The 24414-nt window shown below is 38.3% G+C and overlaps 2 protein-coding genes across 5 annotated transcripts; both read left to right on the top strand.

Annotated features, from left to right (window-relative positions):
• The first annotated feature begins 118 nt into the window (after positions 1–118).
• On the top strand, positions 119–1298 carry LOC134743401 (uncharacterized). The gene is made up of 3 exons (XM_063676791.1): positions 119–325; positions 671–747; positions 1005–1298. Exons 1-3 carry the CDS (start codon positions 148–150, stop codon positions 1281–1283), a joined length of 534 nt encoding a protein of 177 aa, XP_063532861.1. The 5' UTR covers positions 119–147; the 3' UTR covers positions 1284–1298.
• A 3870-nt stretch (positions 1299–5168) lies between these two features.
• Positions 5169–22840, top strand: LOC134743712 (katanin p60 ATPase-containing subunit A1-like). 4 transcript variants are annotated; one of them, XM_063677316.1, is made up of 8 exons: positions 5169–5363; positions 16708–16919; positions 17925–18247; positions 19834–20013; positions 20400–20542; positions 21164–21273; positions 21854–21980; positions 22536–22840. In XM_063677316.1, exons 1-8 carry the CDS (start codon positions 5212–5214, stop codon positions 22732–22734), a joined length of 1446 nt encoding a protein of 481 aa, XP_063533386.1. In that variant the 5' UTR covers positions 5169–5211; the 3' UTR covers positions 22735–22840. The 4 variants fall into 4 exon arrangements, with proteins under 4 accessions (XP_063533386.1, XP_063533384.1, XP_063533387.1 ...); XM_063677314.1 differs by having other exon boundaries at positions 5171–5363; positions 17763–18247; positions 22536–22837; XM_063677315.1 differs by lacking the exon at positions 5169–5363 and adding an exon at positions 15797–15996 and having other exon boundaries at positions 17763–18247; positions 22536–22836.
• Positions 22841–24414: the final 1574 nt, after the last annotated feature.

Raw genomic sequence — 24414 nt, 5'->3', positions numbered from 1 at the left:
GCAAAACAGTTAATATTGCCACTCCACTTAAAATGTTCGTGAAAATAATGTGTCAGATATTAAAACTGACAAAATACAATTTAAATGAAATAAAAAAATTCAATTACAGAACGCGTCACAGAAACTATAATATCAACAAGAAGCTCAATGATTTCAACATACATTTCGGATTCAACAGTAGCTACTTATTCAAATGACAGTGAAATAAATAATGTCACTGTTTATCCAGACGCTGAAACCCAAGCGACGACACCCTATGTTCAAAATGATATGCTTAAACGACTGCTAGATTTAAGTGAAAAAACTGACCAGAATCCGTCAGACCGTAAGTAAAAAATATATGAATGTGGAATTTGTAAACAATTGATGAAGCCTATTGTTGATAACGATAATAAGATTAAGAAAGAAACTAAGAATCATGTTACAGCAAATATAAACGACGTTCTATTTATTTGGCTGATAAAGTACCTACTGGAAGGTACAACAGGAGAACTTTCTGAGTAATCGTTTAAAAAGGTTGATGCTAGCAAAAAAAAATTGCAACCCAGCAGTGGGACGTGGGACGTAGCTGGAAGTTAAAAAGTGCTTGCTATTATAATTTAGTAAAATATGACTGTGGTAACTTTTACTAAGATGTTTATTTTTATTTAATGTTTCTTCTTTTCTCCAGCCGAAACGGCGCGAGAACTGGAAGAAGCATTGGAAAACATGGAGAAAGCTCTCGCATCACCGCCAGTTTCCAATAAGGTAAATTATAAAACGATATTTATCGGATCACATTTTACTTTATAGAATATTGTCAATTTATCGCACAAAATAATTATCATGTTTCAAAACGTAAGTTGTGTGCAATTATTCATACAGATAACGACTCTATTCTCAATGGGATTGCGCCATTAGGCACGCTATGATTTGTTTTTTTTGTAATTGTCTAGCACCTATTCTATTTGTTAGTAAAGATTGATACTTTACTCTACTTGACTTAGCTAAGTTAATAATTTTAGGTTCGTCGGGATTTACGTCAACCAAAAGAATTTAAAGATACACCAGAGCAAAGAGAGAACGAGCCAGTACCACAAAAAGAGCTTCCTAAAGAGCAAACACAAACCCAAAAATTTAAAGAAATCGGCACTCCCGACTCAGCTCCAATCATGGCTATACTGACAAAATACGCCCCGTTGATAAAGAGCTATGAAAACATTTTCAGACGAAGCGATGCATCAAATACCACCCTTAGTTTAGAAGTGTTGGTGTTAGGGTTCTTAGTTTCACACAGTTTGTAAACATAAATTAACTAGAGTCCATCTAGGTACGATAAATCAAAAATCAGGTCAAATATTATTTATTTTCAGACAACGAAGGCTCATAGCTCCGGTTCGTGTACAAATAAAATGTGATTGCTTTAAGAGGCCGTAGTCGATTTTGGAGCAAAAATTTTAAATTGATAGATTTAGTCGTTGAAATTATACACGTTTTGTTACGTAATATCTAAATAACAAGTATTGGTTTCTATTAGCACGTCTTCTCATCTTGCCTTTTAATAATGAGGTCGCAAGCGTGCGTCACCGGTAATATATGAAAAGAAGGGACAGTTTTTAAAAATTCATCAAAAATTTATGGTGGTGAACTATACAAATTGATGTATAAAAATAGTTTCAACAAATGTTGTAGATTGTTTAAGTATCAAAATTACGTTGAAATTAAGTCGATTTTCATAGAAATTGTCACTTGTTTTGAAGTAATTTCTGGAGAAAATTGATTTCGTCTAACTTTCATTTACACTACTTTAAAGTCATAATAATAAAAATGTAGTCTGATAAACGTCAAGTACAGGATATGTGTAATACAAAATTACCATGTTTAGCCGTCCAAACTTTACGAAATTTACAAATAAGAGTGACAAAATCAGTGCTTTACGCGCGTTTACCTAAACGTCCATCAGAAAAGCAAACATTACTAATTTAGTGAGTCTGTTTTCAACAAATTGATCTGGTAAAAGGTAAGATAAGAAGATGCGCTAATAGAAACCAGTACTTGTTATTTCAATTAGGTAACAAAAGGTGTACAATTTCACCGACTAAATCTATCAATTTTACATTTTTGCGACTAAAATCGACACCGGCCTCTTAATCTACAATGTAATTAACTTTCCATTGGTGTCGTTTGTATTTTGTCCATCAATCTTTTTACCGTTTAAGATAAGCATCTTTAAATCGATTTAGGGGCATTCCAGAAAAGTGTTGGGCATCTTACTCAATTTCTTGACACTTCGGATAACGCCAAGCATATAGCTAAAGAAGCCGATTTTTGGCATGATAATGTTTCATAGCTTAGCTTTGAATTCAACGGTATGTAATACAGATTTCTGCGGTTTATTAAGATACTTACCATACGCGTCACGTCCCCGATAAAGTACGATTTTTTTGTCTTTTTTTAAGTAAACCTTTTTGTGGAATACCCCCAGTTCATTTAACGCTTACGAGAGTACGTTGATTTTTTCAAATATAATTCTTTAATTCTGTTTTATCGCTGTATACCTAGTTGAAATAACCTATATTTGTCAGTGAGATATTGTGACTAAGTTTTGTAATTCGTTGTATTATTTATAAACTGTATTTGTATTTGCTATATTTTTTTAAAGCTCGTGTTATTATCTTTGATTTGTTTTATTCATATTAACCATTGATAAAAATTTTGAAATAGTGTTGTGTGACTAAAAAAGTCGGAAGGGTCATTGACACAGTCCATGAGGTCAATTCAAATGTAACAATTTGTTATGGTTTTGAACTGGTTTTGATACGAACTTGACGATCGTTTTGATGATTGGCGCGCATCACACGCACGACTTTAACTTCATTTCACATGCACCAGTCAGCATTAGAGGTCTTCAAGGGTTTCAAAATAAAATCAAAACCGTAACAACTGTAACAAGTCAAATTTAATTTGAATCGGGCTCCAAGCCTTTCCATACAAAACCACGTTCGACGTGTTGCCTCCCTGTCACTCTTACGTACGAATTTACAAGTGCGACAGAGAGGCCACACGTCGAACGTGGTTCGCGGTAGGCCCTCTGACGCTAAAAATCGCGTTACGAATGAGCGATATATAATTCAATGTGTTTAGCTTCCGTGACCCATTTTTATTGGAGTTGTGTGTTCTTGTGGAAAACACATGATATTTAATAATACGTCACATGACAAATTTACTTAAGCAGGCATAATTACGCCACTGCCACTTAAGAGTCCCCGGCAAGCTCGGCCGAATTGCACCTTCCCATACAAACGTAGTTCGGCTCTCATTTAAAAACTACGTGTTGGATTATAATGAAAGGTCTAGGTCTAATGGGTAGTGACCCCGCCTGTGAAGCCGATGGTCCTGGGTTCGAAGCCCGGTAAGGGCATTTATTTGTGTGATGAACACAGATATTTGTTCCTGAGTCATGGATGTTTTCTATCCACAACACAAGCCTTCTTGAGCTTACCGTGGGACTTAGTCAATTTGTGTAAGAATGTCCCTATAATATTTATTTATTTATTATTATTAATATCAGTTTATATAGCTCGAGTTTATAAAACAAACGAAAGAGAGCAAAAACAAGTTTTCTATGAAAAACTTAAATTCGCTGTATTTTTTTAACTATGGTATCTTTTTTTTTATACCACGTCGGTGGCAATCAAGCATACGGCCCGCCTGATAGTAAGCAGTTACCGTAGCCTATGGACGCCTGCAACACCGGAGATATTACACGCGCGTTGCCGACCCTTTAAAAACCTGTACACTCCTTTTTTGAAGAACCCCATACTGTAGCCCCTCGGGAAAACCTCGGCAGGGAGCTCATTCCACAGCCGAAGCGTACGCGGGAGGAAATTCCACTTAAACCGCACAGTACGCGACCATTTAGGTGCTAGGGTGTGAGGATGAACACCTCTGTATCTGAAGCTATATAAACTAATTACAGACATAGATATACCTTATCCTATTGTATGTACAAAGTTTCAGAGCAATCTAGCTAGTCGTTTTAAAATGAGAGCGGAACTACGTTTGTACGGAGACCGAGCTTGCCGGGGACTCTTAAATAAGGTAACCAATTTACAATAATTACGTATTCTGGTCTGTTTGTGAAGAGCGAGAAATTTAATATGTAACCAGGTTTAGCATCGTTTTGTTGCGGTATCTTAGTTATTTCTAAATTGGGCCGAGTGTTAAATAGAAATGGGCTTGTGGTTGGAATTGGTGGAATGGGACATTTATGGAAATGGCTAGATTTCAAATGTGTGTGTATTGTTTTTGCAGAATTCTATTCGAATTTGGAGTTGTACCTAGTAGCAATTTTGATTACTATTGCAAACCATAGCATTTTTGTGTAGCAGCTAACGAAAAACGATTTATACATAATACCTATATTGATGTTAGATTTTTGCTATTACATTTCTCATTATTAAATAATGCGATAACGTGCATTTTCTACACATGATGTATTTCTGTTGCCGCTATAACAACAAATACTGAAAACAATTCCAGTTTTGCGTAATGGTACGGAACCCTTCGTACGCGAGTCCGACTCGCACTTGGCCGGTTTTTTTTATTTTCCGCCTTTGCCAAATTATAGATAGTATGAAAACGTCTAGAAACTTTGCTAAAAACCTACATTTCAACCCGCACCGCAACGGCGCCGCCAAGCGGTCATCGTCCGGTCCAAACGTCAGTCGGTGTCGGCGCGCGTAGCTCGTAGCACGCTCGTAGCGTCGTAGCACGCTACGGTTTGAAGGCTTCAACAGTGCAACGATAAACTATAAAAATATTGATAAAAAATACACAAATAAACATATTTGTACACTGATTTATTTGCTTAGATTTTTACGTGTTAATATTATTTTATACAGTTATTAAAAACAATAATATTTTTATTATTTTGGTAACGCTATAAAAATTTCCTAGCTAATGCTGTGCATTTCAGTCGTATTTGGTTAAAAAAACCTCCAAAATGATTTTGAAAATTTAAATCTTTTCAAATCTAGCAGCTTTTTACGTATTTTATGGACTAAGTGTAAATACTTTGTAATACATTTCAAATACATCATTAAAATTACACATTAAAAACTATCATAAAAAAAACAAAGAATTGCACTTTTTCAAACAAAGATAAACAAATGAAAATCGACTAGTCTCAATAATCCGTAGAAAAAAACAAAAGCATATCGCGACAACGAAATGACAAACGACGACAAAGGGTCCGAGGCGAAGGAGTCAAGAGGCTCGTGGCCGAGGAGGTCTGAAGATGTCAAGATTGAGTTCGGGTTCGGGGTCCCGCTGGGAGCTATGGGAGCACATCCGGCTTTTCACTCAGCTTGGGACATTGGATGGTAAGTTTCAAAGTTCATGGTTAGTTTAAAGATTTAAAAAAACCGACTCGCCCACCGCACTGTTTAGTACTTATCTGTTGTTATAGCGGCAACAGAAATACATCATCTGTGAAATTTTCAACTGTCTAGCTATCACGGTTTATGAGATACAGCCTGGTGACAGACAGACGGACAGAGGAGTCTTAGTAATAGGGTCCCGTTTTTACCCTTTGGACAAGGGCGAGTCGGACTCGCCCACCGAGGGTTCCGTACTTTTTAGTATTTGTTGTTACAGCGGCAACAGAAATACATCATCTGTGAAAATTTCAACTGTCTAGCTATCACGGTTTATGAGATACAGCCTGGTGACAGACAGACGGACAGACAGACAGATGGACAGATGGACAGATGGACAGACGGACAGAGGAGTCTTAGTAATAGGGTCCCGTTTTTACCCTTTGGTTACGGAACCCTAAAAATTGCTGGTAAGTGCCCCTGAAATCATGATCGAAGGTCTGTTCTTAATGGTGCTCCCACATTAGTTGTTATTAAATGTTATATAACATTGTGTGACAGGGACAACATAATAAAATACTATCAATACACCACATTTGCCGACCGGTCTGGCCTAGTGGGTAGTGACCCTGCCTGTGAAGCCGATGGTCCTGGGTTCGAATCCCGGTAAGAGCATTTATAAGTGCAATACAGATATTTGTTCCTGAGTCTTGGGTGTTTTATATGTATTTATGTATTTGTATATTATAGGTTTATATATCGTTGTCTAAGTACCCACAACACAAGCCTTCTTGAGCTTACTGTGGGACTTAGTCAATCTGTGTAAGAATGTCCTATAATATTTATTTATTTATTTAATACAATCATGTTGTCCCTCAACACGATGTTATATAACATTTTACTTATAACAGCCTTTTCCATCGTATTTGCTCGGAAACGGTCGTATTTGCTACTTCAGTCAACCTCAGTACTTTTTGTACATGTACATGTAGGTACATGTAAATAGGAAGACACGTTCGTACATTTTCATGAAAATACGATGGAAAATAATTATGCACTACATCTGTATGCACATGTTATTATACAAAACAATCTTAATCTAAAAATAAAATTGTATAAAAATCATTATCATCAGTTGATTTGTAAACCTCAATTCTCTAATTACAAGCTTTTTATTAACTTGCAATGTACCTATGTATGTAATATGTATGTAACATGTTTGTAAGGGTCAAATTTTGCAAGTTAAATTTGTCCCACTTCCCGGTTTCCGATGAAGCTGAAAATTTGCATACATATGTAAGTCGGGTGACAATGCAATATTATGGTACCACCGAGCTGATCTGATGATGGAGACAGGAGGTGGTCATAGGAACTGTGATAAAACAACGCAACAAAATTGTGTTTGGGGTTTTTAGAATTGTCTCGATGAATATTAGTTGCATGTGGAAAGAAAAGTACAGTCAGTGATAAAAGCTTTTACCAAAAATGAAATTTTTGCCAAAAACTTATTAAAGACGATACTTACAGGCTCTTTGTACAATCAGTAATTTATTTTCAGCTTGCAAAATGAGTCAGATTAACTGGAAATAAATCACCATCAAAATGCTCGTACGAGTAGCTAACTTAAATAAGGAATGACTTGAATTGAGCAATTTTCTACTTAAGCCTCCAAGGCTTGTCGTAACAACATCTTTCATAAAGAAATAGTTCTTTGTTCAGCATGCATTACTAACACTAAATATAGTTCCAATAGGTATCACAGTTAGTGACTCATAAAATAAACCAAATTAAATCTATTACCATAAAACCACAAGCTATTTTGCGAATGGAAAATTTCGGTTCCCTTACTGAAATATGAGAAGTTGTACTAGTAATTATACGTTACTGCCTGCAACATAATTATGCGACGCACGGAATTGCATAAATAGCATGTAAGCAATACATTATAATCACGCCTATTTCCCGGAGGGGTAGGCAGAGATCACGGATTTCCAATTGCTACGATCCTGGCACACCTCTTTCGCTTCCTTCACTTTCATAACATTCCTCATACACGCTCGCCGGTTTGGGGTGCTCTTGACCTGGCCTTTCTTCAGGATTTCCCCGATCTGATCATAGAAAGTCCGCCGAGGTCTGCCCCTTCCAACTCCCGCTTCTACCTCTCCCTTATACACTCTCTTTGTTAGCCTTTCTCTTGTTCTACTCTTTCTTGACCAATCAAAATTTCACAATTTGTCATATATTCTTCCTTTTCAAATACCATTACTTTCGTCTTGCTTACATTTATTTTCATATTCCTTTCAAAAGATCCATGTATTCTAGTTACCATCTCCTGCAACTCTTCACCCAATAATAATGTAAGCAATAATAGTCTATAAATAACTAATGTTTAGATTCTTCTCTCTTTATACTTGACTACCGATAATATAACACATCTACAGAATCTTTGGTTTTACTTAAAACTACATTCGACTCTCCGATACCAATGTTAGGTTGGTAATAACATCACTAGTTTAGTTTGACATTTAGTGTTATCTATGGCAACTCTCTCTTCTACCCAAGATGGCGTCGCTGTACAAGTGTCGAGACTGAGCTCCACAAATATTTAATTAGAATAAATTATATAAAGTCAGTTCGTCTTTCTTTCATCACCATTATAACAACCAACTTATCTGAAAGTTTCCAAATATGTTTATTAAGGTTAGAATTTTTCAAACTTTCTATTTGTTAAATACAAACTTAATTACAGGGCTCGATTTGACCTCCTTCGGGCATCGCGTGAGCCTTCCCCAATTACTCGTAAGTCGTAAGGCGCAAATTGTTAGTTTCTTTGCAATTTGCAGTCTTCCCTCCTTGGCATAAGCTTCAAAATGTTAACTTACTGGAAACTGGACAAAGGGTTCGCAAAGAAAGCCCCGTGAGTAATTATACCAAACGGAAGTAGACCAAATTATTTGTAGGTGCCACTTATGTAAGTATGTAAAATAATGTAGGTACTTATTTTTAATTTCTCATGCCCTGGAAGAGCATGTTGTTCGTAAAGGTGTGCAGAAAATGATACGTGTCTGCACTAGAGCGTTTTACGTTCGAAGTACGATTTTTGTATTTTTTTTACGATAAGCAATTGAAATTTGTTATACAATTTCCATTCTGATATTTGACTCTCCATTCCATTAATAACGATACTTTTGTCTGAATTGTTAATTGAGTAGTACCCTCAAGAAATACTATAAAAATGTATACTTAGTTATGTTTTAAAAAAACACATGCGTTTTACTTTCCTTGTATTCGAAATGAAAAGTAGTGTTTAACTCGGGTGAAAGGAATCATTTCAGCCTCGGATTATATCTCGCCAGGAATGAGTGCCCTTCATCCCTTGGTTAACAATCTACTATTAAAATGGTCCCTGCAATCAATATATCAAGAGCTAAGACAAATAAAGAATATAATAAATACATTTGTTTAGTCGTATAAGTCAAATGTTTATGCATTTCATATTATCTAAATAGTTTTAGTAAGGCTATTTTGTCTCGATCAAAGGTCTTTATAGATATTTAAATACACGTATTATTATATTTTAATACAAAAAACAAGAAACTACTTAGTTTCGATTTCTCAATAATAATAATAAAAATTATTAATTTTATACCACACATTGAAAAGGAGAATACAGAGAGAACATAAATTACAATTAGGTAACAACACGCGGTCTTATCGCTAAAAAGCGATCTCGATTAGAAAGTAACAATCAACATTAAAAAACCGGCCAAGTGCGAGTCGGACTCGCCCACCGAGGGTACCGTACTTTTTAGTATTTGTTGTTATAGCGGCAACAGAAATACATCATCTGTGAAAATTTCAACTGTCTAGTTATCACGGTTCATGAGATACAGCCTGCTGACAGACAGACGGACAGCGGTGTCTTAGTAATAGGGTCCCTTTGGGTGCGGAACCCTAAAAAAGGCTATGTCTCACCAAAATTCACAGAAGTCATCATCATCATCATGTCAGCCGATAGACGTCCACTGCTGGACATAGGCCTCCCCCAAGGCTCGCCACTCCGACCGATCCTGTGCCGCTCGCAACCACCGAATTCCCGCGACTTTCACCAGGTCGTCGCTCCATCTCGTTGGAGGCCTACCGGCAGTTCGTCTTCCGGTACGCGGACGCCACTCCAGAACCTTCCTGCCCCACCGGCCATCAGTTCTGCGAGCAATGTGCCCCGCCCACTGCCACTTAAGGTTTGCAATTCTGCGAGCTATATCGGTGACCCTAGTTCTACTGCGGATATCATCATTTCTGACTCTATCACGCAGAGAAACCCCGAGCATAGCTCTCTCCATTGCCCTTTGCGTGACCTTGAGCCTTCTTATGAGGCCCATCGTTAGCGCCCACGTCTCAGATCCGTATGTCATCACTGGCAACACACACTGGTCAAAGACTTTTGACTTAAGACACTGCGGCAATTTGGACGAAAAGATACTGTGGAGCTTCCCGAACGCTGCCCAACCGAGTCGGATTCGACGAGTGACCTCTTTCTCGAAGTTGGACCTACCTAACTGGACACACTAAAATTCACAGAAGTAATCCAATAAAAAACATCCTTTCCAAGTTATCTTTACAAATTTAGGTCCAGCACACATCAGAACTTATTGTTTGAGACGTAAGAACTACAATCGCGTCAATTATTCCTTGACCATACATAGTTGATACACCACAGGCCACAGCCATTAAAAAAAAAAAATTATTACCATTAGCCGTCTAGACGTCCAGTCAACGTTACCTAAATACCCCACAAAAGATTAGAACTTTGTCATAGTAAACTAACATGGTGATTCCCTTAGCGCCGCACGTTATGTTCTAGAATGAAATGGTTTTAACTTTTGTACGTTCATGTGAAATGTCGAAAACGTAAAGGGGTGTCCATATATCATCGTACGTATCTGATCTGAATCATACAGGGTGTAAATACGGGGTGGTTTAGCCTTGAGGGTAATTTCGTGGTTCTGTAAACAAATGAGTTTGACAGCTAAGACCTCGAGGTTATGACTGATTAAGTTATTTTCGTAACATTTTTACCTAACTGGTGAAGTTTGGTTTTACTAAGTTTTTACCTACTGTTATGTAGAGTGGAATACAGTTAGCAAACGTAGAGAGTAATTCTCGTCTAAAGCTGCTTGGTTATGACATATTCTATGGCGTTATTCATTATCTTTCTTCTGTCATTTTGACATATGTATTTGTTAGAAAGAGACAAAATTTAACAAAGGTTTATTAAGTTTTTGGTCCTCCGAACCGGATTATGAAGGTGTTACTCCTTTGTTGTTACATTCTCGCATATCTGTTGTATATCTCATATCTGCATTTACATTAAATAAATAAGAAATAAATAACAAAACAATGCAATTTTTCCCATTGTCTCAAGGGAAATAAAAATAGAAACGTCATTTCACGCAATCAAGAACTTTAATCATGCTAAGTGCACATCCTTTTATCCTTTGTTTCACTGCAAATTATATCACGGGTAAATTAAATTGGCAATAACGCTTCTTATAAAACTCCTAGTTGGAATCATCTCAATAGGCTGGTAAAGAAATATATGCCTTACGTTTTGAAATTAGGTCACATTTTAATTCGTAGCATCAGACGTCCTCTACGCCCACTGCTTCATCATTGAGACAATAGGATCAGACTCCAGAAAAATAAACCTTAAGGCGGATACATTGAGTCTCGTTTGCATTGAAGCGTCGTTCAAAACGTTATAGTCTTCAGCCTTTTTACGGCCATGCTGTGATGCTGTCTGCTGTCTCAAAAGGTCGTATGTACAAACGATATTCATAATAACATACGACTTTTTAATTTAACGTTAGAATAATTGTCCCGTGGGATGGATGTCAAGTTTAATGGACATTGACAATTGCGTTGCCTCGTTATTCACTTGTTTTAGTGGATTGACACTTCTGCTTTGTAACTGTTATTTTTATAGCTGTTTCATGCGTTACGCATGATTATAATGCCTGACCAGGAATATATGATCACGCGCCATGTTGCGGAATTTCACTGGAACTAATTTTTATACTATACTGAACTGTCACACTATACATGAGAATGAACAGCGCCCTCTTGACAATGATCATATATTACTGGTCAGGCTTTTAATATAAATATATTTATATGCTAAAATAAACAACTGTTTTATTAAACATCATCGTTTGTTGTATGGGAGCCCTCACTTAAATATTAATTTTATTCTGTCTTTAGTATTTTTCGTTATAGCGACAACAGAAATACATCATCTGTGAGAATTTCAACTGTTTAGCTTTCACGGTTCATGAGATACAGCCTGGTGACAGACGGACAGACAGACAGACAGGGAGTCTTAGCAATAGGGTCCCGTTTTTACCCTTTGGGTACGGAACCCTAAAAAGGAAGACCGCCACCTTAGCGCACAAAAGTCTGGTTAGGGAAAAATAAAAAAAAGGGTTTAAAGTATGCCCAGCAGCTTTAACACTTTATTGAGAATTTAAGGGTACACGGAAAGAACATGTCTAGTCACTTTAGTAACATTTTGAGTAATCGCGGTTTTATGGAACCATGTCAAAATGTATGGTAATTCCGTGACCAGGTCTTTTTTAACAAAAAAAAAAGTGTTACATATATTATACAGTAGTCGCAAAAGATATAACTAATAGTTCATTAAGAGCTCTACATTTTGAAATGAAAATCTAATCTAATCGGTATTGCTAAGAGATCTTGTACCGAACCTTCAACCTTTTTTCACTCTTATTTTATGGCCACTTCTATTTTTATTTCTATGTTTATGCTTATTTTCTGTTTTATTTACGTATTTTATTTCAGAACTTTCTAACACCACTCAACTACACACTTTTTACAGTACCGTATACTTATCACCGTCATATTTACCCAACTGTAACGTGATCTGGGTTCCGGCAGAATATCAGTGCTTCGCTCAATAGAGTGGAGCGTATAGCTGAGTCGGAACCCTTTTGTTATTGCTGCAATGCACACAGCGTACAGCTAACCACTAAAAACTAATTTTTCGTGTTTAAGTAAATTTTTTTTGTTAATTTAATTTAGTACATAAGTTTTGTTCTGACTGCAATGTACCTACTTATAAAATTGTGTGTTTTGCAGCATCCAAATAAACGTTTTATCTATCTATCTAATTTTCTGAAAAAAGTGACTAGACATGTTCTTTCCTTGTACCCTTCAATTGAAGCCGTAAATTTCCGCCCCAATTTACACCCCATAGACTGATCGCCCATTACCTCATCTGGCTGTTTACACGATATCTGTGCCAAAGGTCGTTGTACGGAGTTCATTGCACCGTTCATTCATAGCTAATACAATCGATGGCTTCAAGGAAGGACATACAATGTAAAAGCCAAAGAGTCGTAAGTACGTATGAGATGAAGGATTACATATGGTGTTTAGTGGATGGAAGGGTTTTTAGTGTCTAGTGCATTTTTATGAGAGTGCACTGTTTTGCTGGCGATTATTTACTTATGGACTTTGAATTTATGCCAGTGAGTGTCCACGTTTCGGCTCCGTACATCATCACGGGTAGGACGCACTGATTGAAGACTTTTGTCTTCAGACTGTGGGATTGACGACGTGATCGCAGCTTCTTATATGCTGCCCAGCCCAGCTGTATCCTTCTATTCGGCTCTTTCTCGAAGTTGTAGCCGTAGGTTTAGGGGTATCTGGGAGTATAAATATGAAATGCAAAAGTACTTAATTATTGGTATGTATTAGTTCAAACACGACCGGGAGACGAATGAGGCACAGGCTACGCGTTAGACCTCCCGTAGGCGCGCGGAATGCTGACAACGCTTAAGCTGTCCCTATAGTAAGTGTAGTAGGACCACTGGCGTAACTAGGATGGGGGGGGGGCAGAGGGGGCAAGTGCCCCGGGTGCCATCCAAGTAGGGACGCCAAAATGGGCAAAAGGCAGCAGCAGGGAAACTTTTGTCAGTCGTCAGGGGGCGCAAATTTGGTGACTGCCCCGGGCGCCATATCCTCTAGGTACGTCCCTGAGTAGGACGCCCTCAAACAGGATGGAGCGATGACCTTCGCAAGGTAGCCACCTTGCAAGAGCTGGATCAGAGTTGCCGCAAATCGTGCTCAATGGCATGCAATGGGAGAGGCCTATGTCCAGCAGTGGACGAGAATAGGCTGATGATTTACTTATGATTTCATGAGATAATAATATTATATTTAAGCCTATATAAGTCCCACTGCTGGACACAAGCCTCATGCACGAGAGGGATTGGGCTATAGTCCCCACTGGCCTAATGCGGGTTGGGAATTTCACATACACCTTTGAATTTCTTCGCGGATGTATGCAGGTTTCCTCACGATGTTTGCCTTCACCGAAAAGCTAGTGGTAAATGTCAAATGATACTGATACTCCGTACATAACTTCCGAAAAACTCATTGGTACGAGTCAGGATCTTAATCCGCGACGACCGCGACGTCCGGATTGAAAGTCAGTCAGTTTTGTATAAAAACTTAAATTCGCTATATTTTTTAACTATGGTATCTGAAGAATTGAAGATACATAAACTAATTACCGGTATAGATATACCTTATCCTATTCTAAGTACAAAGTTTCAGAACAATCTAGCAACTCGTTTTAAAATGTGAGCGTAACTACGTTTGTATGGAGAACCGAGTTTGCTGCTATCTAGAAGTCGTAGAACTAAATTTAATCCAGATTCATTAACTCCAATCATTTTAATTTTTATCGATTCGATCATTCAATGACTCACAGCTTTACCTACGATACCTTTATGGAACCGTGTCGTGTCAGCAAAGATAATCAAAGGCATCCCGAATAAATTTCGACAACCTTTGACACACATGGATTACAATGACCGAATGGGACAGTTGACCTAGAAGTGAGCCTTGAATTTACCCTTTGTTGGCTTCAAAGGTTAGGTGTTCAATAGTATTTTTTTTTCATTTCAGGCTTTTAGTGACAATATTCGTTTACCTTTGATGGATCGTAGCGACAATTAAATGCAATGTTGCCTGTGTGGTGGAAGGACATATGCGGCTTCTGGAATTTCGGTAGAACTAGTGAAAATTACATAATAGGGGATATTATTGCAAAGGCTGTCAATCCCTACTAATATACCTATACTGTATTACTGCATTGTTCTGCCACCAGAGTGCAGCCCATGGAGACTGTATAAAGGAGCCAAATCTCTATGTATGAAAAGTGTCCATCAAAAAACAGTAATTAGGCGGCGCCACCATACACCGAAATACTACCAAAAACAACCTACGTAATTTGGTCGGGTTATTTGTTGCCTTATATGGTTCATGTTATACTCATGTCCCAGAGCCTAACTAGCGCCACCGGAGATATTAGGAACTATTATTTAAAGCTTAACGCGGTCACTTTTACAACAATTCTGCCATAAGAGATTGCGATCCTTTCTATACCATCCATAGTGCAGCCTTTTTAGTAAACCATAGAGCAACTAATACATACTGTACCTTTAACAGGTTTTTTACAAGTTTTCAGAGATAATAAAATATGACATTGATGCATCAAGGCGGTTTATTTACAGAGGACCGGGAAATGCGAAATCAAAATTTCGCTATCTGCCTCTTTATCGCTCGAATATGAAGTGACAGAGATGTTAGATAACGAAATTTCGATTTTCTTGTTTCGGGATAGACCCTCAAATGGTCGCAGTTTTGCGTAATATTCCCTATTGGAATGAAGCAGTCGGATTACACTAATTTAGAACCAAATGAAGGTGTCAAGGCTATTTCCAGCTTGCTGGAAATTAATTTCTGGAAAAAAACAAATTTGACTGGCCTATAAGTAATATCTTTCATCTTATCAGTTAAAAACAGGCATACTGGCTAAAAACAAACAAACACAATAAAGATTCAAATTAAATGCCTAGCAACTGTCTGTGTCTGTTACCTGTACACGCTTAAACCGCTGAACTGATTAAGATGAAATTTGGTATGAAAATAGTTTGAGGCCCGAGGAAGTACATAGGATTAGTTTTAATCAATCATCCCACCCAGACGAAGTCATAGGTAGAAGTATGTTGTTAATAAAAATATATAACAGACTCGAAGCAGGTTATGGTAGAAGTCTAAAGCTGAACAAGAAATCAAACGGTAATGAAAGGAATTGAAATGATGATCTGATAAATTATGCTATACTCACCTACTTTTCCGTAACTAGTCCAGTCAAGGACCTCCTTACTACAAAACCACTTTCATTTTCAATTCTTATTTCTATCATTCTTATGCCTATAGAAATAAAGTACAAATTCATTAAAAAAAGCCATAAAGACCGGTAAAGTTATTATTGCTGTACGCAACGGTCAACGTCAAGGAACATTTCCGCAACGTTGCCAAGGCAACCGCCGTCAAACAAAACTGTCAAACACCCAGCAATCCTACAATAACCAAAGTCGACCAAGCAATGATTTCATGACAATAAAACTGAATGTAGCTCTCACGTCTCTCCGATGATTTTAGCAAGTTTCCGCAGGATTTGGAAAACGGCGATGGATTTTGGTTTTGGTGACTTCTTGTACCCCAATGTTAGGGGGTTGAGGCAGTACTTTGAACATGAACCACACAAGTAAGGGGGTCTGTTACAATATTACTAACATCAAGAATTAATTAGACGGCTAAATACAACTACGCGGTATACAAGATTTGAACTAGGCAAAGAAATAATTTTCTAAGAATGATTTTTCAAGTTTGCGTTGCAAATTTGTGAAATAGGTTACTAATATAACGTTAATTATCTTCGATCTAAGTAAATTACTTCTGGTGTCGTAAAGCGGAGGTTTGTGTAGATATGTGTGCCATTTTCAATCAAAAGGGTACTTATTGTCGGTTGTCAATAAGGCGCTATTTCCATACAGCTTCAATTTGAAATCAACCTTATTGACAAGCGAAAATGTGGTACCTTTTGGTTGAAAACGTCACATATTTTTAATATTGCTATTGGTCAGTAGGTATTTGGCATGGAGAAAATTGTATAGCATCCGTAACCTTAGAATATTCATTTATTTGTTGCAACCATGGTATTACATTTTTATTTAGCGACGCGTTTTGCTGTTATATCGCCGTTAATAATTGAGGAGTCTTTTCAAAAGGGCTTATTTCTCTATGAACACCATACAAAATAAGCCCTTTTGAAAAGACACTCCTCAATTGTTAGTTTAGCCATAAGATTGTCCTTAATTATCCTTTGAGGCATAATTTGCTGCCGGTCAAGTAGAAGTATACCAATTCAAAAATTCAAGTTTTACAAGCCAGTAATATTATTTTATTTGCTTCCCAGCCCATCTTCAAGCTTCCACCACATGGCCCGCATGATGGACCGCATGATGCACGAGAGCCTCCAGCCCTTCGGCTTCGCCCGCATGAGCACCAGACGCGACAAGGAACCTCCTAGAGATGGTCTTAGGACTGAGAGGAGTGACACGCGTAGACAGCGGGCTGGACAGTCTGATACACACGCGGCTACTGGGACGAGGCATCCGCCGACACAAGGTATTTACTAGCTCTGTGAGCTGTAGAAATTGTGAACTCCATGGCTCTGCAATTTTTAAAAACTTTCAAAAACATAAATCGGTGAAAGCAATCCATATAATTATGGAATCTGCTCACAAATTTCATTAGAACTAGTTGAGAAATGCGACCTGTAGAGGAGAACAGCCGGACTGCTGGATAGACATACGAAAATGAAAGCATTTGCAGCAGCATCCAAGCTGAAACGGAGAAGTTATGCTTGCACTTCGGGTTCGATAGGTCAAGAATGCTTGCCTTCTTACGGACTGTCTTCTATCTGTTTGTTCTTCTGAATTTTCCTTTTCGATCGCTGCAATCCGCTCGCTTTCCCGCCTCACAGTAATCAATTTATCTTTATTCAAATACCTAACTATTCTTCTAGTCAGCGAGGATAGTGGTACGTTTCTCTAAGCTAATTGACCCACTTTCTATTAAAAATGTATAATATAGATGGACAATTATATGACACTATTTATTAATATATCGTATTTCGCTCGATATGTTTAGATCTGTTACGAGAACGCTCGACAATCACTTGACGTGACCTCCTGGCTTTGGATGTAAGGAATCCTCAAAATGGATTGAAACAAATCGAGCGAAATTCGACCTAAATAATTCAAGCGACCCGGTGGACCCGTTAGACTCAGCAGAAATTTATAGCATTTTTTATTTATTTAATTATGTTAGACTCCTAGATTTCAAATCGTAAAATTTTGACGGTCTTACCACTCTCACATAGATAAGATGCAAAAATTCCTTGACTATTTATAACATAAGAATGCATGCTTTGGCTTTAACGACAACTTATCTGGCACTTTGTTGCAGTGGTAAGACCAACGAACGTTAACACGTTCCAAGAGCAGCCCATGGATCAGGCCAAACCAGTAGACCCGACCACAGAGAGATGGGCTGGCACATTACGCCGAAGGGACCCTGACCTTCAACCAACACTGCCCTCTATAATTACTACTAGAAAAACATCCACAGCGTCATCTATAAGCAGCGGGCGGAAGACACGATCCGTTGAAAGAATGCCGAAGACCTCCAGAGTAAGACAGCTGGTACCCATCAAGCCTATGATCCGAAAACACGATGTACCAAATGAAGGGGGGGATGTAACGATTCTAGAGAAGGATGAGAAAGTTTTCGATGCGACGGGGTATGAGTTGCATCTTGTAGAAACATTGGAAAGGGATATACTTCAGAAGAATCCTGACGTGCGTTGGAGGGATGTCATTGGCTTAGATGATGCGAAATCTGTTCTGCAGGAGGCAATGGTGCTGCCGCTTGTGATGCCCGATTACTTTAAGGTAAGCTACTTGTCTTGTACTTTAACCTAAGCTGTATTTTAGTTGTTTGCATTGAATGCGGTTCAAGGTCTAAACCGTTTCTCCAAGTTATCAGCTGAATAAACTAAACCCAACTGGTTCCCTCCATAACTTTGTATTTTAGTGTAGTTCGAATAGAAAATATCTGATACATTAAATTTGTCGTAAAAAAGTGGCACACTCGAATTGTATGTAATGACCCAAAGAAACAGCAATCTTAGCCTACTTTCCGGTAAATGGAGATTTGCGTGATAGATGGTATCGTGCCTGAGTTGGCTCGAGTTTACCCATTCACCCTTACACAATATTCTTATTTACTAATACTAAAAAATGGTTGGTTAGAGCTGATAGGATGACAATCAAGTGATTTACAGTGCTAATACAAAATTTTCGTATTGTAGGAAATGTTCAAGTAAATCATTATTTTATCTACCTTGATTTATTTTGGCTATTAGATGGAAGAATACTACCTGGATAGGTTTAGTTGTATAAGTACTAGATGCTGCAGGCTTTGAATGTACTTAGAATATACAGTTTTTTTAAACCCGGTAGGTGTTGTTTGCATGACTATAATATTTTCAATGTCACTTAATTGTTGGCTATTATTGAGAGCTTGGCTCTATGATTATAAGGTTCTAATTCATGTGAATATGTATTACTGTGCGCCTTATTCTAATAAAAAAATGCTAGTTCAGGAAAAAAAGGCAACAGTTTTATAGCCTTGAGAATAAATATACCTATATCTACAACTACATTTCAACATCAATATTATGATGAGCGGAAATAAGCTCGCTGTTGCGCAGGGCGTGAAATTTATGTGTTTTAAGTGTGTCACCCGTTGACCACGAACGCTTTAAAGAGTTCGAAACGTCGGGATGTATTATAAATTCAATATACGCGATATAATCCGTTTTCATAGTTTTATTTCATGAGTAACTATCGCGGTAACCGAAGACAATATTATGTATCAATCTACTTAAAACACCTGCAATAAATCTGCAATAAACAATTAAGTCCTTTTTCTAATAACCTTTTGCAACCTCCACTAAACAGTTTGTTTATGGATCAACATCGTTGTTTCATTTGTTTTTTTTATTAGCCTACTTTGGTGTCCCATTGCTAAGCAAAGGCCTCCCCTCGTTTTCTCCATTCGACCCTATCATCGGCATTTCCTCACCATTTGGGGTAGAATGCGTCCAAGTCGTCCCGCCATCTCCTTTTTGGTCTGCCTGGACCCCGGCCTGCACCGTCTATGGTGTTCCGTGGGTCCCACTTAGTAACCATTTTGGCCCACCTTTCCACGTGCATGCGATAGACATGTCCAGCTCAGTCCCACTTCAGCTTAGCGGTCTTGACGCCTACATCTACAACTCTAGTTCTGGAGCGTAGTTCCGTGTTTCTGATTCGATCAGTTCTACGAACACCTTAATATACTACGCTCCATCACTCGCTGGCAAACCTCTTGAGTTTCGATTTTAAAGCCTCAGTTAATGACCAAGTTTGTGCACCGTAGGTTAGGATGATCATTATGATGTCAATTGACAACATTAGCTTGGAAATTATTTCAGGGTATTCGACGACCATGGAAAGGAGTGCTGCTGACTGGACCACCTGGTACCGGCAAAACGTTGCTCGCAAGGGCGGTGGCCACCGAATGCCGAACTACTTTCTTCAATGTATCGTCTGCTACACTTACTTCAAAATACCGTGGAGATTCGGAAAAGCTGGTTCGACTACTGTTTGACATGGTTAGTTTTATCAGCGTGAATGTTGTTAAGAGCTTGTGCAATGTACTAAATTAAAGTTGCTAGCGCGGGTGATGGCCACCGATGCCGGGTCAAATGCTTTGAAGTATAAGTAAAGTAAATAAATATGTAAGTAAGCTCAAAAAGGCTAGTGTTGTGGGTCTAATAGACGATCATCATTAGCCATTCTCACGTCCAAGTATCGTGGAGATTCGTGAAAAGCTGGACCGACTCCTGCGCGACTCCAGTTGATCTAAGCAATTTCTTGTGTCCGACTTGTGTCCAAAAAGATAGTTTTATTGAATAATTTTCTAATGAGTTGAATTTGCAAAAGGCGGTAAAAATGTTTAAGCTGTAAATACGTTCTAAAGCTGCAAAAATCTATACAGGCTGCTTTCCACGCGCCAAGCACAATATTCCTCGACGAGGTGGACTCTCTATGCGCGGTGCGGGGTGCAGATTCAGAACATGAGGCCTCACGTCGGTTTAAAGCTGAACTGCTGATACAGATGGATGGACTCGCTGCTGCCTTGTAAGTGTTGTTTACAGAAAGAAAGCTGTCAGTCAATCAAACTGGGTATCAAATAAAAGTCATGCATACTGAATTCAAAGGCAATGAGCAGGCCACGTCTTCCATCACTTTAACCTAATCGGCTTTGTACTTAGGAGAAATTTCGTCTGTTGAATAAGAAGGAAGGGGCACGTTTTCTCAGCCAGCTTGAAGGACACAGTATTTAAACGAGTATTATCAAAATAATTTGGCATTGCTTTTATAAATAAGGATTACTTACTAGGCTAAATTACTTCACTTTACTGGTTTACTGATGTTTCGGCGAAAATTACTTGACAAACTTTCAGTTCCCAAACTATTTATCCCATATTTTTAGTTGGGCGAAATTTCATTTCGCAAATTTACATAATCCAACGTAACCTAACGCAACCTAGTACGTCATTTTCATTTCGCAAGTATGGGGTTGGGGTTTGCCAAATGAAACTTTGGCGAAAAGTTGGTTGCCAAGTGAAATTAAAGGAAGTACACCAACTTTACTACAAATACCATACTTTTCTCAACTTTTGTACCAACACTAATTAAATGTAGTTGAGACCAGTACATTTTGTCTGTGGCTTGCTACGAGGTATTGGTATTTTTCAGCCACCGAGATAAGATAATCATGGTTCTCGCAGCCACGAACCATCCATGGGACATCGACGAGGCTTTCCGCAGAAGGTTCGAGAAGAGGATCTACATTGGACTGCCTGATGGTATGGCTGCCTTCTTTGTCTTCTTTTTTTTTACAATTCAGTCCCCACAAATTTTATAAATAAGAAAGTAACTCTGTCTATCTGTCTGTCTGTCACCTCTGTAAAATGGAGATTCTCGTAAATCATTTTAACCTTTTGAACGCCAGAACGCCAAGAACACCTAAAGTCGTCGTTACTAGCCGTGCCCACCGAGCCATGGACAACTATAGGTGTTATGACGTACGCTGTCAAAGTAACCTTCCTTCACACTTTCATGTAACACGCAACCGGCACCTTGGCGTGTCAGTGAAGTTTTTGTTTATAAGTTTTATAATGTAAAGCGTTCAAAGGGATAAACGCGGGCATTAGTACTTAAATAATTGTGATGATTTTGAAGTAGGTACTCGAGACAGTTCGAATAAGAAAACAGTGGGTTTGGAGCCTGAGGAAGCTGGAGTGTGTGCGCTGCTGTGTGTGGCGTGAGGTGGGGGTAACATTTCGCTTCCTTGGACCTCGGATTCGAACTGTTATTGGAACAGACCACTTTGTGTGGATTCGACTAGAGATTAGAGTTTTTTCATAAAATGCGTTGTTTTTTCAGAGAGCACACGCGTGAAACTACTAAAGCTGAATTTAAGGGAAGTGGCGCTAGATTCTAACGTAGACCTCGCTGAGCTAGCTACTAAGCTAGAGGGCTACAGCGGATCGGACATCTGCAACCTCTGCAGGTATTGTCTAATTAAGCCGGGTATTCACTAGCACCGTAGCACCAAAGGATGAGAGCTCCTTAATAAGCTTGTAAGTGGAATGGAATCGGAGTCAGAGTGAAATGTAGTTGATTTTGGGTGAATGATGATGAATGCACGATTAATTTCGTTCAATCGTATCATTTTCTCGCGGAACTTTTAAACTAGTCTTTTACGGGATGCTACGTTCGACCTTTTTCATACTTGATTCTTGTGCCAATGTTTTTGTTAAGTTTTAAGGGGCCCACTGATTATCAGTCCCCCGGACGATATCAGCCTGTCAGTTAGAACAAAAAATTTACAGTTCCGAACAACTGACAGGCCGATGTCTTCCGGCGGACTGGTAATCAGTCATCATCATCATCATATCAGCCGAAAGACGTCCACTGCTGAACATAGACCTCCCCCAGGGATCTCCACAACGACCGGGTCCATTTAATTTACCAATATAAGTTTAACTTTTTAAATAACCCGTAAACGCCTCTAAATCGTCAATCTAGGGACTCGCAGGCACTTATGCAGCAATACTATTTCCAGAGACGCAGCCATGATGACGATGCGCCGCAAGATCGCCGGAAAGTCCCCCGACCAGATCCGCCACCTCAAACGCTCCGAGCTCGAAGCCCCCGTCTCCAAAGAAGACCTAGTAGCTGCCACAGAGAAAACCCGCCGTACGGTCTCACAGGCCGATGTGGCTAGGTACACTGGATGGATGCAACGCCATGGATGCTCCTAGCATAGGGCTGGCGCGCTCCACGCGCTGCTCATGAAACTCAGGGTTTAGGCACCATCTGTCTACCTGTCAGGTTTTAGAGCCACTCCACACTAGCGTCGTGTGCCAGCGTCTAGTCAACTTTGATAGCTGATCGATGCAAAATTGGCGCATTTGCGCAGCGACGCCATTTTGGTAGTGGGGTGGCCCTTAGACTCCAATGTTTAGAATAATTTACAAATTGAAATACGATGCAACTAACGTTGTAGAAAAGTCAAATTTATATAAAATATTCATACCTAACTAAATAGCAGTTGATCTTGTAAGAAAATATTAGTAGTTTTTTTACATTATTGAAATAAATACGTTTGTAAAATTGATGTGTTTTGTTGATAATTAAACGGTAAGCGTTAGAATTAACATGTTTGATACTTGACACATATGGTGTCTTATTTTATAGATAAATCGTAATTTAAAATATACTAGCTACGGGCAGAATCTGATTTAGGTAATAATTAATTTAAATACATATGTAGTAAATATACTCAGATGGTGCCTAGGCTAGACTGAATGTAAATGAACAATATTATAAGTTAGTGAGCTAAAGGCTAAATTTAGAGGAAGATCAAAAGTAACGTGATTTGGAGGCAGCAAATGCATAGAAATCGTCAAATATATTGTCACATTCTACAATAGCCGTACCTACTACGGAAAAAATATGAATTTAAGTAGCCATCGCATGCGCAAGGAAATAATAAGCACACGCAAATAATGCATAATTTTGTAAACGAGTCATAACTTTTAAACGAGAGGACGCTGAATGGCATCATACCGTACGGCCATACGGATACATATCAGAATACCGAAAATTGTCGGTTGGAAAATAATTTACCGTATAACTTCACAAAATTAACCCTATGATATTTTACACCACTATGCTTTTTATTATTCATTTGTCTTTTAAAATATGTCCCTATCATTCGATCGGGTGTGATCATTAATTTAAAATAGGTAATTTGACTTTTAAAATTAGAACTGTGGACATGGAGACTATATAAAGGAGCCAAATCTCTCTATGTATGAAAAGTGTCCATCAAAAAACAGTAATTAGGCGGCGCCACCATACACCGAAATACTACCAAAAACAACCTACGTAATTTGGTCGGGTTATTTGTTGCCCTATATCATTATATGGTCCCAGAGCCTAACTAGCGCCACCGGAGAGATTAGGAACTATTATTTAAAGCTGAAAGCGGTTACTTTTGCAACAATTCTGCCATAAGAGATTGGCATCCTTTCTACCTATATACCATCCATAACTGTGGATAGGATGTTAAAAAAACCAATGTACTATGAACGCGGTATTGGATAGCGTTTCTCTAGTTTAATTATAGATGAGAGTTGATATTTTAATTATACAGTGTAAAGTCGGTTTTTACCTAAGGCTGTTTTTTCTGACTTATTCAATGGTCAGTTGAGGTATCGGTATGTAGTTGAGGGACTACAATAGCTAAGACCAACCTTTTTAACTTTTGAAGAAGCCAACTTCTACTATCTGTAGATATAATTATTATTCTTTATTTATTAGTATATGATTCACATGTCTTTTTGGTATACTCGTTTCAAGAAGTGGATTTAGAAAATTTATTTATGTAACCAAACAAGGTTTAACCCTTTGGTGCACATAGGCATCATATGATATCG

Source organism: Cydia strobilella, chromosome 8, assembly GCF_947568885.1.
Source record: "Cydia strobilella chromosome 8, ilCydStro3.1, whole genome shotgun sequence".
Taxonomy (NCBI): Eukaryota; Metazoa; Arthropoda; class Insecta; order Lepidoptera; family Tortricidae; genus Cydia; species Cydia strobilella.
Note: the sequence above shows the minus strand (reverse complement) of the source record. Positions and strands in the feature narration are given on the sequence as shown.

What these genes read in the sequence shown, in the direction of transcription:
- LOC134743712 (XM_063677314.1), top strand. Translation starts at nt 5,212, where the DNA reads ATGACAAACGACGACAAAGGGTCCGAGGCGAAGGAGTCAAGAGGCTCG. An exon ending in TCAGCTTGGGACATTGGATG is followed by an intron (nt 5,364 to 16,707) that starts GTAAGTTTCAAA and finishes TTTGCTTCCCAG; the next exon opens with CCCATCTTCAAGCTTCCACC. An exon ending in GACATCTGCAACCTCTGCAG is followed by an intron (nt 21,981 to 22,535) that starts GTATTGTCTAAT and finishes TACTATTTCCAG; the next exon opens with AGACGCAGCCATGATGACGA.
- LOC134743401 (XM_063676791.1), top strand. Translation starts at nt 148, where the DNA reads ATGATTTCAACATACATTTCGGATTCAACAGTAGCTACTTATTCAAAT. An exon ending in TGACCAGAATCCGTCAGACC is followed by an intron (nt 326 to 670) that starts GTAAGTAAAAAA and finishes TCTTTTCTCCAG; the next exon opens with CCGAAACGGCGCGAGAACTG. An exon ending in CACCGCCAGTTTCCAATAAG is followed by an intron (nt 748 to 1,004) that starts GTAAATTATAAA and finishes TAATAATTTTAG; the next exon opens with GTTCGTCGGGATTTACGTCA.